The 14452-nt window shown below is 34.6% G+C and overlaps 1 protein-coding gene across 2 annotated transcripts in view; it reads left to right on the plus strand.

Moving 5' to 3' along the window:
- NCAM2 (neural cell adhesion molecule 2) overlaps positions 1-14452 on the plus strand; it is a 279151-nt gene that overhangs the window by 175860 nt on the left and 88839 nt on the right. For both annotated transcript variants that reach the window (XM_062622126.1, XM_062622125.1), the window contains exon 8: positions 6154-6299. In XM_062622126.1, coding sequence (XP_062478110.1) covers positions 6154-6299 — 146 coding nt within the window. The remainder of the gene's footprint in view (positions 1-6153; positions 6300-14452) is intronic.

Below are 14452 nucleotides of genomic sequence, written 5' to 3' on the forward strand. Positions count from 1 at the left end.
GTTAAAAAAAGCTGATCTGATATCAAATTCTTATTCTGACAGTTCTTCTGCAACGCTAACTCATGTACAGAAACCTATAGGCACACATCCCATTCTCACAAATTCTTCATCTTGTGCTTTTTATCTGTTCTACCTAATAAGACATGAAAGAGTAAAGAAAGCCCTGTTTCCCTTAGAGGATTTCTTACTGATCATGATTTGCTCATCTGTCTGTCATCCTGTTGCGTGCAGTAGTTCTCTCTGTAACATTATCTATTACTACCTAAATGATCTCATTCATATTAATGCTTAGGACTTGTGCTAAGGCTTTTGACACAAATTCATTTATGTTTAGTCCTTCTGAATGGCTTGAAACCATATGTGTTCTTACTTGAATTCTTTATATATATTTTTTGTATTTGTCTCTGCTGGGCAGCAGATATATATAGATAGATAGATATACAGATACGCACACAGATATATATACATTTAGATACACGTGCATTAGCATTTTTAATTATGAAACAATTGGGCATCCCAATAAAAATTTCCCAAATAACATAGTAACAAGCAATTGATTTAGGAGCAGACAAGAAGAGTTGATACATTAAAAGCATTCTTACATCATCTTACATTCTCAGACCTAAACATTCATTTATCATTCTTCAGAGTGACGGTAGTAGTGTGCATATACTTACTAATAAAAAAAGTCTAATCAGGCTAAATGAAGCAAAATTAGCTTTAGCTAAAGTCATAGTTATGCTTTATAAGAATAGTGCTTATATTCTGAGCATAGTTTTATATCTTCATTTTGTTTGTTCTTTTAACTGCTCATTTCCACTCTGTAATCACTCATGGTTATGATAATGCATAAACAATTGAGCATTTCAGTAAGTTTTCTTTCTTCTGTACATATGCCATAAAAAGAAACATTCCTATGTCTAATAATTTCTATTTCTAGAAAGAGAAAAAATATTTTTTTTCTTTTATCTGATTTGGTGAAAATAATTCAAGGTGTTCTAGCATAAGTTAATTTGAAGTCCTGTAGGCTGTGTTTTGCCTACATAATCAGTGAGAGGGTACTCTAAATGTATCTAAAATATGTCACTGGCATTTCAGTAGTTTCTGACAATTTATTTCATGAAAGTCAGATGAGGGAAAAATACCTCAAGAAGCATTACAAAAGACCCTTTATAGTATAGTTTAAGCACATACTATTTTTATTTTCTAGTTGTATTTTTAAGAATAATCTGAATTTTGTATAACAGGAAAGTTTCTGCAGCTGTGTTCAATGTAAATTTCATTGAGAAAAGTAAACACTATTATTAATTTATTATCTGTCATCAAGCAGATGGGGGGGAAATGTACCAGACCTCTCCTGTCTTACCACTCTTAGATGTGTTTCAAATGTTAAAAATCAAAACATTTAGGCCTTTGAAAGCCATGCATCTTGTAAGCAAAAAGGCTGCAGTGAGTCTATAATGAGATTGGGATGAGAAGTTGCCTAAATTTTTCTATTATTTTCAGGCTTAATGACTGCATTCCTCTTACACTTACAGTGCCTGGTGCACACCTAATTAGGTGGTCATTGTTTGAGGTTTTTTTGTCTTTTGTTTTTGTTTCCACTAAGATACTTTTCAATACAGACATGGAATTTCTTCATTTAAATTCACTGATAAATCTAGGAAGGGGATCCCATGGATCTGTGAATGAAACTACCTGTTCCTGCTCATCCCAGATATTATAAAGTATACCAAATTCATCTTCACAAAGTGTAATGCATTAGTTAAAGATTAGTGTCAAAAGTTCATACATTTTCTGTGTTACTTCTTCCTTCCTGTTACGTCCTTAACTGTTTAGAACTCCTCTACTTTTTAAAATAAAAAGTGATGCAATCTATAAATGCGACTTCTCTCACAAGGCAAGTCTTAAATCCCTTGGAGTCTGAAGTAGTAATAGCATTTTAACATGTACAAAGACTCAGGCTTATCGTGCACTAAATCACTTTGTACTGGTGTGTGTATAAATCCTTATTATGTCAGGAATCAAGGTGCAAGAATCTATTTCTTAGGTAATTTCCTTGTTGGGCTCTAGCTTGTTTACTAAATTCAGGCAATTTCCAGGAGGACATGGTTGCAATTTTGCTACATGATTCAAATGTGGCTGTACAGGAAGACAATGTAAGAGTATGATTCCTTATGTATCATATTAATCAAGAAATCCAATCAGGCATCAACACAGACATATACTAAACCTCTTAACAGTAAATCCATGTTTGTATTAACAAAACTGCTTAAAACAGTTCTTTTAATGAGATATAATCAGGACCGTCTAAGTTTTATATTTGTGCTGCTTCTGATGAAACCATACACATCTGATAAAACTCAAAGATATGGGTATAACTCTGTGAATGCAATAAATTGTGCACTTTTTCCAGTAAATCAGTTGTAAGCAACCAGTAACAAATCCAGAACCTCAGATTGCCGTCCACATTCTTCTTAAGCTTTTTTGGGAAGGCTGTAGTTACACAGCAATGAGCTTAGCCCTTGTCTGAGGCAAATCCAGAAAAGACCAAGGAAGTAATCTGAAAGTTGTTTATTGAAGAAGCGTTAGAGAACTTAAAACCAACCTTCTCTGCTCAGAGAGCAAACTTTCGAACCAGTAAATACTATTTATTTGGCTGCACTGCTTTGTTAATATTTTAAAAAATGCATGTCTAGTAATAAGCAGTTCCTCTACCTGCTAAATAAAATAATTTTAATGGAGCTTAAGCATAACTCCTTTCTGTATTCAAGCCTTCTTTCATTTCAGTCAGTTCATGCAGTTTACTATTTTTAAGTACATTGTAATACAAATATTCTTGTCTGAAAAAAAGCAGCAAATACCTGGAGGCTTCCTGGGGTTACACTCCAAGACCCTGTATTTTAATTTGGTTTATATTTACTAGAGTACAGCAAGCAAATACCAATTCAGTTTGAAAATGACCATGTTGGTTTAAAAAGAACAGTTAAGGGATTGGAGATGGGGCAGCAAACAACTGTTTCAGTATTTCTTTCTTGGCATTCTCAAATAAATATATTTATTTACATGTGTGCAAAAGTATTTTGATATTTTCCAATGTCCAAAACATAATAAAAAGTATCAGTGTAAAAATTTCTAATCAATAGCAAGTTATGACTTCTGACCTACAACAATGAAGCAACTAAATAATATCCCCCGTATGAGCACTCTGCTTCTTCTTAGTAATAACTGTCATCTAGATATATTTGATGATTAATCAGTGCTTATTCCTTTAAATGTCAGCTGCTCATGTCTAAAATGTCAAGCTAAACCTTTTTGTCTTGTAGTGATCCATTTGAAGGCCTTAAAGTAATTTAGAATATAAGTCTAAAATTAAAAACTAAAAAGCATTATTTACATGTTTTAGAACATGCATCATCTTGAGCAGATCATATTGTTTGTCATGGGGTGCAGGTGGGGAAATCCTCTCATTCTGATGGAAATAATGTAATTCAAAATTTTGCAAATTTTTGATATAAAATACTATGTATGATGCTTTTTTTTTTAAATGAGCGGTATATTTGCAATAGCTCCTTGTTTTCAGAAATGGTATTATATCAATAGTGACAAAGGAAAGAACATATTATACTGTAGCCAGGAGACATGGCTATAGAAATAGAGCACCATGGTAATATATTTCGTATGCATTTGGATGATCCTGAAAGTGAGAGTAATAACTGAAGTTATCTTGAAGATAACATAGTTATCCTTTACTTTTAATTCTTCTTTTGTAGTTCTTTCAACTGATATCCCTTGTTATACTATACCACTGAGGAGAACTTCAGCTTTTCTTGGCCACATTGGTGTCCTGCTGTAATGTTTAGCTTACTGCCTTCTAGTGCATCCCATAAAGCTGGATCCAGTTGACATTTCAAGAGTCCCTGATCACACAGGGTATTTTTGTTCTGCACATGATGTCACTCACCATAGATTATACCTTAATGAAGCAGGATATTAGTTCAGAACTTTGTTAGGCAAAATATTACTTGTTTTTCATCTCTGTGCAGTAAACAATAGTTTACTGTAGTAGTCAAGCATGAACAGGCAGTAGATAAGCAACAGGAATGTGGAGATAAGGAATGAGAAGTAAGACCAAGAATGGTGTGGTGGAAATGTTTAAAAGAGAGGTGGAAGATATATCTGGATATACAGCAGGTTTGAACCTGGTTTTACTGTTTTTCTTGGTGATGCTGAATGGAGCATCTGTGAGACAGTAGTCATAAATGAAAGTTATTATAAAATGAAGCAGGAAACTAGATATAGGAAACTATTCTTCACCATGAGGACAGCTAGGCACTGCAACAGTCTGGTGTGAAAGGCTCTACACTCTGTTCTTGGCATTTTTTAAGATAATGCTCAACAAATCCCTGAGAAATCTGGTCCGAACAAGGTCTGTTGACCCTGTATTGGTGAGGAGATTGGTAAAGATGAGCTCCTAGAGTCCCTTCCAATCTAAATTATTCTCTTTCCCACTTGGATCCACTAACATAAGCCAGTATTACTCTTCTGCATAGCGTATACTTTAGTAATCCCATTAGAAAATAGGACACTTCTCTGTTTATTTTCTGCTTCATATAGAATATACTATAGTAGTTCTTCCTCAAAAGCAAAACTTGGGAAAACTACATAGATAATACATTAATTTCAGTAGATGTTAAGAGCTGTCAAAATTTGATTCACTCACATAAACTTACTTTACTGGTTTTGTGTGTAAATATATTGAATCATATTCTTATTACATAATTACATGCTAGGTTTTCCAGTGGTGTCTCTCATTTAATGTGTAAAATGGATGGATTCAGAGAAACTTCTTAATAGTTACATGTGAATGAATTTATAGGACCAAAACATTTTTTAAGGTCATGGAAGACAGTAATATTCTATGCACAGTTCTACAAGAGAGTTTGTGTATGATATTGTACAGATAAGTCCTCTAAATAAAAGTGTTCACCTCTAAGCAGAAATTCAATTGCATATGTAAGTAACCTGGTGAGGTACGGTGTAGTTTGAGAGCTGTAGTTGATGTGTACTTGTTGCTATAAAGTGGAACGATTTGAAGAATGCAAACAATATCTGGAATTTTTAAAATGTATCTTATTGCCAATTTACTTATAAATAATTCTGGCTCTTCAGTTCTTTATAGTGTTACTACAGAACAGTATGTTTGTTATGGGGATTTTGTTAAATTCAGTAATTTGTGTAAGACAGACATCGCTAAAGATCAAAATCTAAGAATACTAATAATTCTATTTCCCCCCCAGTGATTTGTATTTGAAGACAAACACAGATTTATGTAGAATCAAAGCGTGCCTAAGGCAGAAAGGAACTCTGGAAACTACCTAGTATAGCCCCCTGCTCAGAGCAGGGTCAGTCAGAGCAGGGTTTTGAATATCTTCAAGGATGGAGACTCCACAGTGATATATCTGGATATCTCCACAGCAGCTTTTTTTCTGCTGTTCAGTCACCCTCTCAGTAAAAAAAGTTTTTCCTTTCCTGTGTTTCAATTTCTGCCCATTGCCTCTTGTCCTGTAACCTGGCATCACTGAGAAGAGTCTGGCTCTTATCTCTACTAAACTCTATCAGGTATTTATGCAAATGGCTAAGATTCTTAGAGCTTCCGCTATTTAAGGGTGAATTGCTGGTTCATTGTCAGCTTCTTGTCCACGGGGACACTCTGGGTCCACTCTGCAGAGCTGAGGGGGCCGGTCAGTACTCCCTGTACTGGTGCATGGAGTTGTTCTGCCCAGGTGCAGGACCATTGTTTTATGGTTGAATCTCTGCATCATTCTGAGTGCTAGAGATTAGTGAGGATGCCCCTAAGGGACAGTGAGCCAGGAACAGAGCACACAAACACAGCCACCCAGGCAGGGGCTTCATCAGCCAGGATCCATCCCACAAAACCCCAGCAAAGGAGCAGGCACTGCTGGGCATGTCAGCTGTACTGAACCAGGAGTCCAGGTCATCAGACATACAGATATGGTTGTTGTTCAACTCGAAGTCTGGAAAGTTGATTGGTCTTATAGATGGTAATATTAAGCCTTTAATAAAGGTAAAATAGATTTTGACATGACTTTCTTTGTGCAGCATGAGTAATATAATTTGTATTTTTAACAGTACAGCCTCAAATAATACAACTTAAAAATGAAACCACGTTTGAGAATGGGAAAGCCACCCTTATCTGTGAAGCAGAAGGAGAACCCATCCCAGAGATTACTTGGAAAAGGGCCATTGATGGAGTAACTTTCTCTGAAGGTGACAAGGTAAATCGGCCTTTAATGTCTAAAATATCTAAGTGTATATTCTCTGGCTAATCGTCTTTTTGTAAGCAGAAAATTAATTTAGAAACAGATTAACTCTAGATTCCTCTGGAATTGAAAGGAATTGATATTTTCCAAAGTAGTAAGAGAAGATTCTAAATTTTAAATTAAAAAAAAAAGAAAGAACAACAAAGGAAAAAGCAATTAAAGTGCTGAAAGAGAATTCATCTCATCAGGCCTAAGTTTTCATGCATAATTCCTATTAAGGGCTTCAGGTTTGTCTTGATCATAATGGTTACTCATATCTGTTCTTGACTATTTCTGAACTCTGTCCAGCATTTTTCAAAATGCAGTGGAGCATATAGAAATCTGAAATAAAAAGTTCTTAATATTTTGGGGTTCTTTATTTCCTGCTTCTGATGTTTGGGATTTTTTTTTTCCTATTTTTCTCTTATTTATTTTCCTCACACAGAACAAGTAGTCCGTAACTAAAAACTGAGCCTGTTTTCCCAGTCTGTTTTCCCATTTCAGATTTTATTACAAAAGTAAGTTGAGTAGAGAAAGACTATAGTATGAAAATGAGAAAGTTGTGGGAAAAAGAACTGCTGTTAGATGGAATGGTGAAAGCAAAATGGAATGGTGTAGTTTTATTCCTAGTCATGCAGTTTCTGCAGAGATGTTTTTCATTTCTTTTAAATAATTTTAGCATTTGAACAAGTTTTGTTGTTGGGTTTTTGTTTGTTTGTTTGTTTGCTTGTTTGTCTTTTTTTTTTTTTTTTTTTTAAGTTTCCTTACATAAACCACAGAATTTCTCTGTGCTGGTTAAATTACAAGATACCATCTTTCTGACCAGCTGATTCAGAATTTTTACTCCAGATAATTGATTAGGAAAATAATGTCTTTTTGCAGATGTTTGCATATTCATAGCTGTTGGTTATAACAATAATTGGCAGACCTATATAGCAATCATCCCACTGAGGGAATATGACACATAGTAAGTCCATCAATTTATAGGGAATTGCTGTATATTAAGGAATTATGTGCTGCTATTGCTTATGTTCTGAAGGAGAATGTCTGATCTGGCCCAGTCTCTGACTTGACCTTTCCTGGAATTGAGGCAGTACATATGAAGTTTGTCTACCCTTGCCTGCTCTGTGATTTCCATTTTGGAGCAACATGTCAGTATATATATACGTGTGTGTGTGTGTGTGTGTGTGTATATACATACACACATATTTATTTTTTTAATTTTTTTTTCCCATAATAGCTTTACATTAAAATAAATCAGATTCTTTTCTCCTTAATTGCTTAAAGTCAAAGGTTATATTTCTGCCCACAAAGACTACACGTGGTTCAATGGTTACAAGTGTAGCCTTTCACTTACCTTTGGAATGTTCCTAAAATAACTTTGTTATAACAGAAATTGAAAATGAAAGGAAATCGTAGATGCTAAAAAATGTCGTTGCAGTTGAAACCTGAAATTCATCTAGTGCTTAAAAAGGACAGTGTTACATTCTTAATTCAAACACCATGTGGTTAAACTGTCTAGATGTCTTTACTGTAGTGTTCTGTGAACTGTGGTGTAACGGAATAATACTGACAACCAGACTAAAACCTATACTCACTTTCTACTAGTGTGCTAACATACTGTACGTGGAAGATAAAAAGAATGAGTATAAATGCAGTTATATGGCTCCCTTTTGTTCTTGCCAGCAAAAGAACTCTGTATTGCTCTTGGGAGAGCTTTGGCTGAATGGTGAATAAATGTTCTAAAATTCTGAGGAGGTTCTTGAGCTATAAAATATGCTGCTGCATTTGCCCTGTTGTCCTCCAGCTCTGTGGTGCCAAAGCCTTGGCTTGTGCTTTCCTATAAAATTAGGTGAATAGGGAATAAAATTGGCAGTAATTAAATTACTGAATAATTTAATGTTTTGCATACAGAAAAAGAAGGAAAAGGTGAATTGAAGAAAATGGGGGGAGTTGTAACATAATCTTGTTATTTATATGGCTATATGGAGTCATGACTATCACTAGACATACTTGCATAAACATAAAAATTATCATCTACATTCAGTGAATTCAGCTTTTGAGTTTTGTACAAGTTTTAAAACATCTTTTGGTACAGACTGCACTTTATCCAGCATTTTTATTGAATTAAGAATATTTTAGGGGATTAATATTTTCTGTAGAAGGTGGAAGAACTGTTCTAACTATAAGATAAACATGATGATAATTAAAAAACACAGTGTTCTTAATTTTTAATGATACTTTTATTACTTTTAGTATGTAGTTCCTCAATCATTGCATTCTTATTATGCTAAAATGCAAGCATACCTCATGCGGATAAGAAAAAAGGCTGAATTTGAGATCACTGTTACCCTGCACAGATTCAAAATATTTTCTTTTAAATGATTGATAGATCTTATAACAATGACATAGGCTTTCATGTGTTTTAAAATTATGATGTCCAAAAGAATGGAAAATATGCACCAGAGTCTTAGATCAAAGAAATAACCCTGCTGGGCTTAAGGAGGATAAAGTTAATGAGTAAGAGGTCTATAATTATCTCAGGGAGATATAGCTTTGATAACGGGTTTTCAGTACATCAGAAGTGTGTATGAGAAAGTTGAAGCTAAGTGAGTTCAAACTGGAAGCAAAGAAGCCTTTTCCTCTGTCCTTTTATCAGTTAGCCTTTAGAACAATCTTCCACACGGTGTGTGGTCCCTCTGTCACTGATAACTGAAAAAAAAAGGTCTTTCCCCTTCCTCTGACCTCTCTTGAAAGTTTAAATGGAAAGTTTTTATGGTCACTCACATTAGATGACTTCTAATCCTTTTATAGCTTTATACCCCATAAATACATGACAGTGGGTAAGCCTGAGTAAATGAATGATTAAGCATAACAGAAGGTGTTTGGCTCAGCCTTAAAGATTTGAAAATGGAAATGGAGGTTTAGTCCAAGACCAAAGCTTCATCTGCTGTTGAAGCATCAAGCCAAAACTCTTCTTGGTGCACAAACTCAGCCCCTGAACTTTTAGTCCCTGACTCCCCAGCTCTGCACTAATGTGCCAGAGTGTCCCTGTGTCTTTCATCTGTGATTCAAAATGGTGTGTTCCTACAGATCTCTGCATTCAGCAGGCCTGGCTTTTTTCCCAGTTAAAAAAAAAAAAAAAAAAGGCAGAAGAGCTGCTTTTAGTAGAACAGAAGGAAGGATAGTGACTGGATTTGATTTGCTGTAATCACTTATAAAATGGATTTTGGACATGTACATACATATCTACACACATCCCTAAAGGAGAGCATATCCTGATTCTCCAACACAAAAATGTCAATTATTCCTGTACATACTGCAGAAGTATAAGGGCAGAGTTTCCTGCTCTGCTTTCCTAGTATCTAATTCTAGCAGAAATATGAAAGCTGACCAGTGTTCGTAATTACTATTTCAAGCCCTATTTTGGAATTAAAATGACAGTAACAGATGGGGCTTGATACAAGACAGTAGCTCCACTATATGTAGCTTGCATCCAAAGACGCAATCTACCCTGAAGAATTTATGATCTAAACATGTAAAATGAATGAAATAATTCAATGCAGGGAGGTCACAGCTCAGTGTCTGATACTCAGTTACTCAGTTTTGATAATGCCTCATGTGTGGGGTAACCAGTTAACGAAAAACCACATATACCTCTTATCTTTTGACGTTCCCCAAAGAAAAAAAAGAACCCCCCCAAAAAAAGAAAAACAAAACCAAAAAAAACATATTGCAACTTGAGTGCCGGATTTAAGATTTTAAATGATAGTATATTTTGTATGTATTTGTTACAGATTTACCAGATGTTTTTTAAATGACTTAAACAGTTCTTCTTTTGTCCACTTTGTACTGATGACTGTGGAGATAGCTTGAATTCTGCTTTCTTCCACATCTACCTCCCAAAATAATCTGGGTGTCCCTGTGAAATTTTTTGTGGCATTGTTGATTGCACTGGAGCACTGGAGCACTGGAGAGCTCAGATCAACAATTAAATTCTTTTCCAAGTTTGAATTTCCTTTATATTGGCATGCCAATCATAATTATTTGGAGCTTGTAGAAATTTCATAGCTTTTATGATCATACAGTAGGCAAAGGTAAAGAATTTGGTTGGTTTTATCTTTTTCTTGTAAAGGTCAGCTGTTTTCCCCCAAGCTTCTTAACTCACTTCAACTATTACAAATGTTAACAACAACAAAAAAATTACTCCTGGTGTAAACAGCAGTGTTGCAGTTTCAGCAAATTGTGTTGCCTTTCTTTTGAGATAGTAGTGAGAGTTTTGTTACATTCTTGCTCCTCAAGGTTCCTATCTTTATTTGAAAGTAATCACCCCGAAAGAGGAAACATAGATATATCGAGGGTATTTTATTAATCCCAGGAGATTTATTACATTTTCTGAGCTGTACAAATCCCAGTCTTTGTAAATTAATCTCAGGAACTTTTCTTTCAGTAGTTGTAAAAATGTAAAGGTCAAGTCTCCTTAACTTGTTGAAGAAAATTATTCTAACCTGTTTCACCTACATGGTGTGTGAACAGCTTCTACTTACAATACCATAGAATATTTTTGCTGTTGTAATGTTAGCATAAGCCTGCAGGCCAGAACAGTTTATGTAGCTAGTGGCAGTTGTGTTTGATGATGCAATTGAGATTCTGCAGACAATCAGGCATCAAAGAATTATTTTATTTTTTTTTTAATCCTCAAATGAGTCATGGTGGGCTGCACATGTTAAGGCTATAAAATAAAAGAGGAGAATATTGTGACTGGAAGGAGAAGGTAAATAAATGGAATTGAGAGTGAGTAGGAAGCAGGAAGGTGGCCTTAAATGTTAGGTAAATAGTGCTGTTGAGAATATATATATTTATACCCTATGACATCTGCAAAACATGGAGCACATATGAGCTCTGAATAGCATGCTCTCACAAGTCATCTGATCTGTAGAAAGCTGCATATGTTTTGGGGCTCCATCTTCTCTATGGCATGTTCAGCTGTACTAATATGGAGTTGGGACAGTGTCTTAACTAGAAGGAGCTAAAAGCAGAGTGTACAGTTTTGGGAGGTGACAGTATTTTAGCAGGAAGATTGATTCTGGAAGGGTAGGATTATATGTGGTTAGAAATAAAGAGCAACTTTCCTGTGTGAGTTGAGGAAGTATTACAGTAGGAAAGGTGCAGGCTAATGTGATACTTCAAAGTCCTTAAGTAGCCCAGTCAGTCATCTGAGCTCCACTTCTTTAGGTAACAATATCTGCAGTGGTTCGTAAATGAAGCCAAAACTGCAGTTAGAAATTATTTTGTTCTACCATAGTCTCTTCTGCAGTGCAGGATTGGTTGGTGGTTATACTGAAAAAAAACCAAATCTCAGCCACATGGCCAGAGGGACCTTCAGATTTGTTCCTCTTTTAGGAGAGAAGTTGTGTGCTTTGTTACGCAGTGTAGACTGAAATGGCTGTACATACACAGTATGTATTCGTGTTGTGTGGATGACTGTATTGATACTATGTTCGCTCAGAACTCTCATTTCTGCATTTTTTTCCTTTCAGTAAAACTTTAAGGTCACTTTCCACTGGGACAGAATTAAGTAAGCAGAGACAAAGTTGTTGATTCTTTAAAGGTAACAAAAAGCCAAGGAAATGTAAAATTGAATACCTCTTCTGTATTAAAAGTTTATAAACAACCTAGGGAAAGAAGGATGTTTATTTAGGAACTTCACAAATTTAACCATTTAATATTACACCTTAAATTAAGTACAAAGGTTTTATCTATTCTGTAAATGGATAATATTTCTACCTAATTTATATTTCAAACTCAAAAGTTGTATCCCCTTTAATCCATTTGCTTATGTACTATCTATGCACAAAGTAGATATTTTGGGGTACTTCCTGTGGGTTTTGGTGCAGTATTTACTGGCTGAAATAAAGCCATACATCCTTGGAAACGGCATTTATTTCCCTTCCAATATTAGCATTTTCCATTTAGTCATTGGTGATGATATTCTGTCTGTTACACTAATAAAGACTGAAATTATCAGGGAATTTTTATGGACCAACATTTCCTACAATAGTGCAGCTTGGACTTGAATATTCATTCATTCATTCCACTACACAAAAGATCATTTCATGAGCTTCTGCCTAAGTATGAGCTGTATTATCTGCTAACAGTTTAATAACTTTTAAATAGCTGTTGTCTGATGAAATAGAGATCCTGCATGGGATGATACATTAAGTGATACAGACACTGGAGTCATTGGGTAGTGTTCACTGATGTACTATTGGACATTCTCCAGAGACTTTGAAAATGTTACATTTTCTACGTACCCTGAAAATGCGTCAGGAAATGCGCATAATGAATGGCACAATCAGCAGTGCAATGCCGGCAAAATTGTTTTATGCTATTAAAACCTGTCAGCAGGTTTCCTAACCTGAAAGACAATTTGAGTATGCTTATGTATTAGGAAAAAATAAGTATTTAGACTTTTGGCAAAATTGGGATGACAGCAAGTGGCCTGGATTCTATTTTTCAATCTGTTTTTTTGTTTAACAAATGATTTAAACTCAGTTTAATAATTAATACTTAATAATTTATTAATGTTGTTAGTATGCTGTTAAACCCCCATATTTTCATATCACTTTTTTACTCTCCCTGGGTGCATCAACTGGTACACTATTCCTGCTAACACCAGTTCTCAGATTTCAAACACAGTCAAGTTATGGCAGTTTAACATGACAGTGCTGATGGACCAATATATGTCTATCAGCTATGATAGTAAGGAGGCTGTGCAACTTAACCAAAACCATAATGCAAGAGTCTTACTTCTTTGCATTGGAAAAAGTGAAGACTGTTTGCACCATCCCTTACTTCTGAAATTCAGCTTCTGAATTTCAGCAAACAACATTTCTTAGGATCGCATAACTGAACCATAGGTATGAGCTGTGATTCATGGTTAAAATAACTCCCACCTATGCATAGACTTAATCTGTGTTACTGAAATTTCTGAATGTTTCAGTGATGTAAATAATGTTATCAACAATAAGATATTTTTGTCTTTCTATAAATTTCTGCTTGTACAAATCAAGTTGTGACATTTATGCCAAAGGTCAATGAATTAATAGTATGTGGTAATCTTTACCTTACTGCAAACTGATCATATAACATTCTTTAGTATATCTTATAGGTAGTTGATATATAATGTTGAAGCCCTCAGCGTTATATTACTTGGTAAAAATGGATTGAACATACTACTCTTGAAATTTTCCTCTTAAAGTAGTATACAGAAGTGGATATTTGATATAGAAATTTACGGTAAGAATGCAATACTGTGAATATTTAGAGTTCCAAACTGAATAAATACAGTAGTACCAGCATATTTCAGAAGCCTCATTTGGAGTTATAGTCTGTCGATCAAAATATATTTTCTATTGTAATTTAGTAAATGTTAAGTACAGAATCTCATCAGAAAGTACAGTGGCTTCTTTTAGGGCTTTTAAATGTGGGAGGGGAAAAAAAGAGAATTAGCATGTATTCAGGTTACACAAACAATATTTACAGTATGGAATACGTAATGTTATTTAGACTACAGTTACTAGTGCTTTCTTATCTCAGATTCAAAGATATGTCAGTGACACCAAAACTATAGTAAGCCCTATTAAGATAGAATTATCACCATCTCACCCAAAAGCAATACTACAGGCATTTAAAATTAAGATCTCTTAGAACTTTAAGATTCATGGATATTCTTTAAGAATTTCTGAACTCATAGGTCATCGTATTTAGCAAATATGCCCTAATAGTGTTAAAAAATCTATAGAAATTCTGTATAAAAACGTACAGTTTTACATAAACATGTTAGTCCTTTTGTCTTTATTACCTTTATCATCACATCTGTTGAAATGAAATTGTGTTGTTATAAAAGATTACACGTGCATCATTCACCTTGTAGCAGATGCCAAAATAATAAATAATGGGCTTTTTCTCATGAGGTAACCTCAGCAACTGTCTTTTTTTTTTTGGTATTTTTTTTGGTGAGTTATTTTTTCTTTTTTTTTTTTTTTTTTAAAAAAAAAACTGTATTAGATGTTGGGAGCTAGTAGCTGTACAAAAGAGAAAGAAACCTCTTACCTCTAACAGCAGGC

The sequence above is a fragment of the Pezoporus occidentalis genome, unplaced genomic scaffold (assembly GCF_034315485.1).
Source record: "Pezoporus occidentalis ecotype Australia unplaced genomic scaffold, CSIRO_AGI_Poc_V1 ctg24, whole genome shotgun sequence".
In the NCBI taxonomy this organism is placed as follows: domain Eukaryota; kingdom Metazoa; phylum Chordata; class Aves; order Psittaciformes; family Psittacidae; genus Pezoporus; species Pezoporus occidentalis.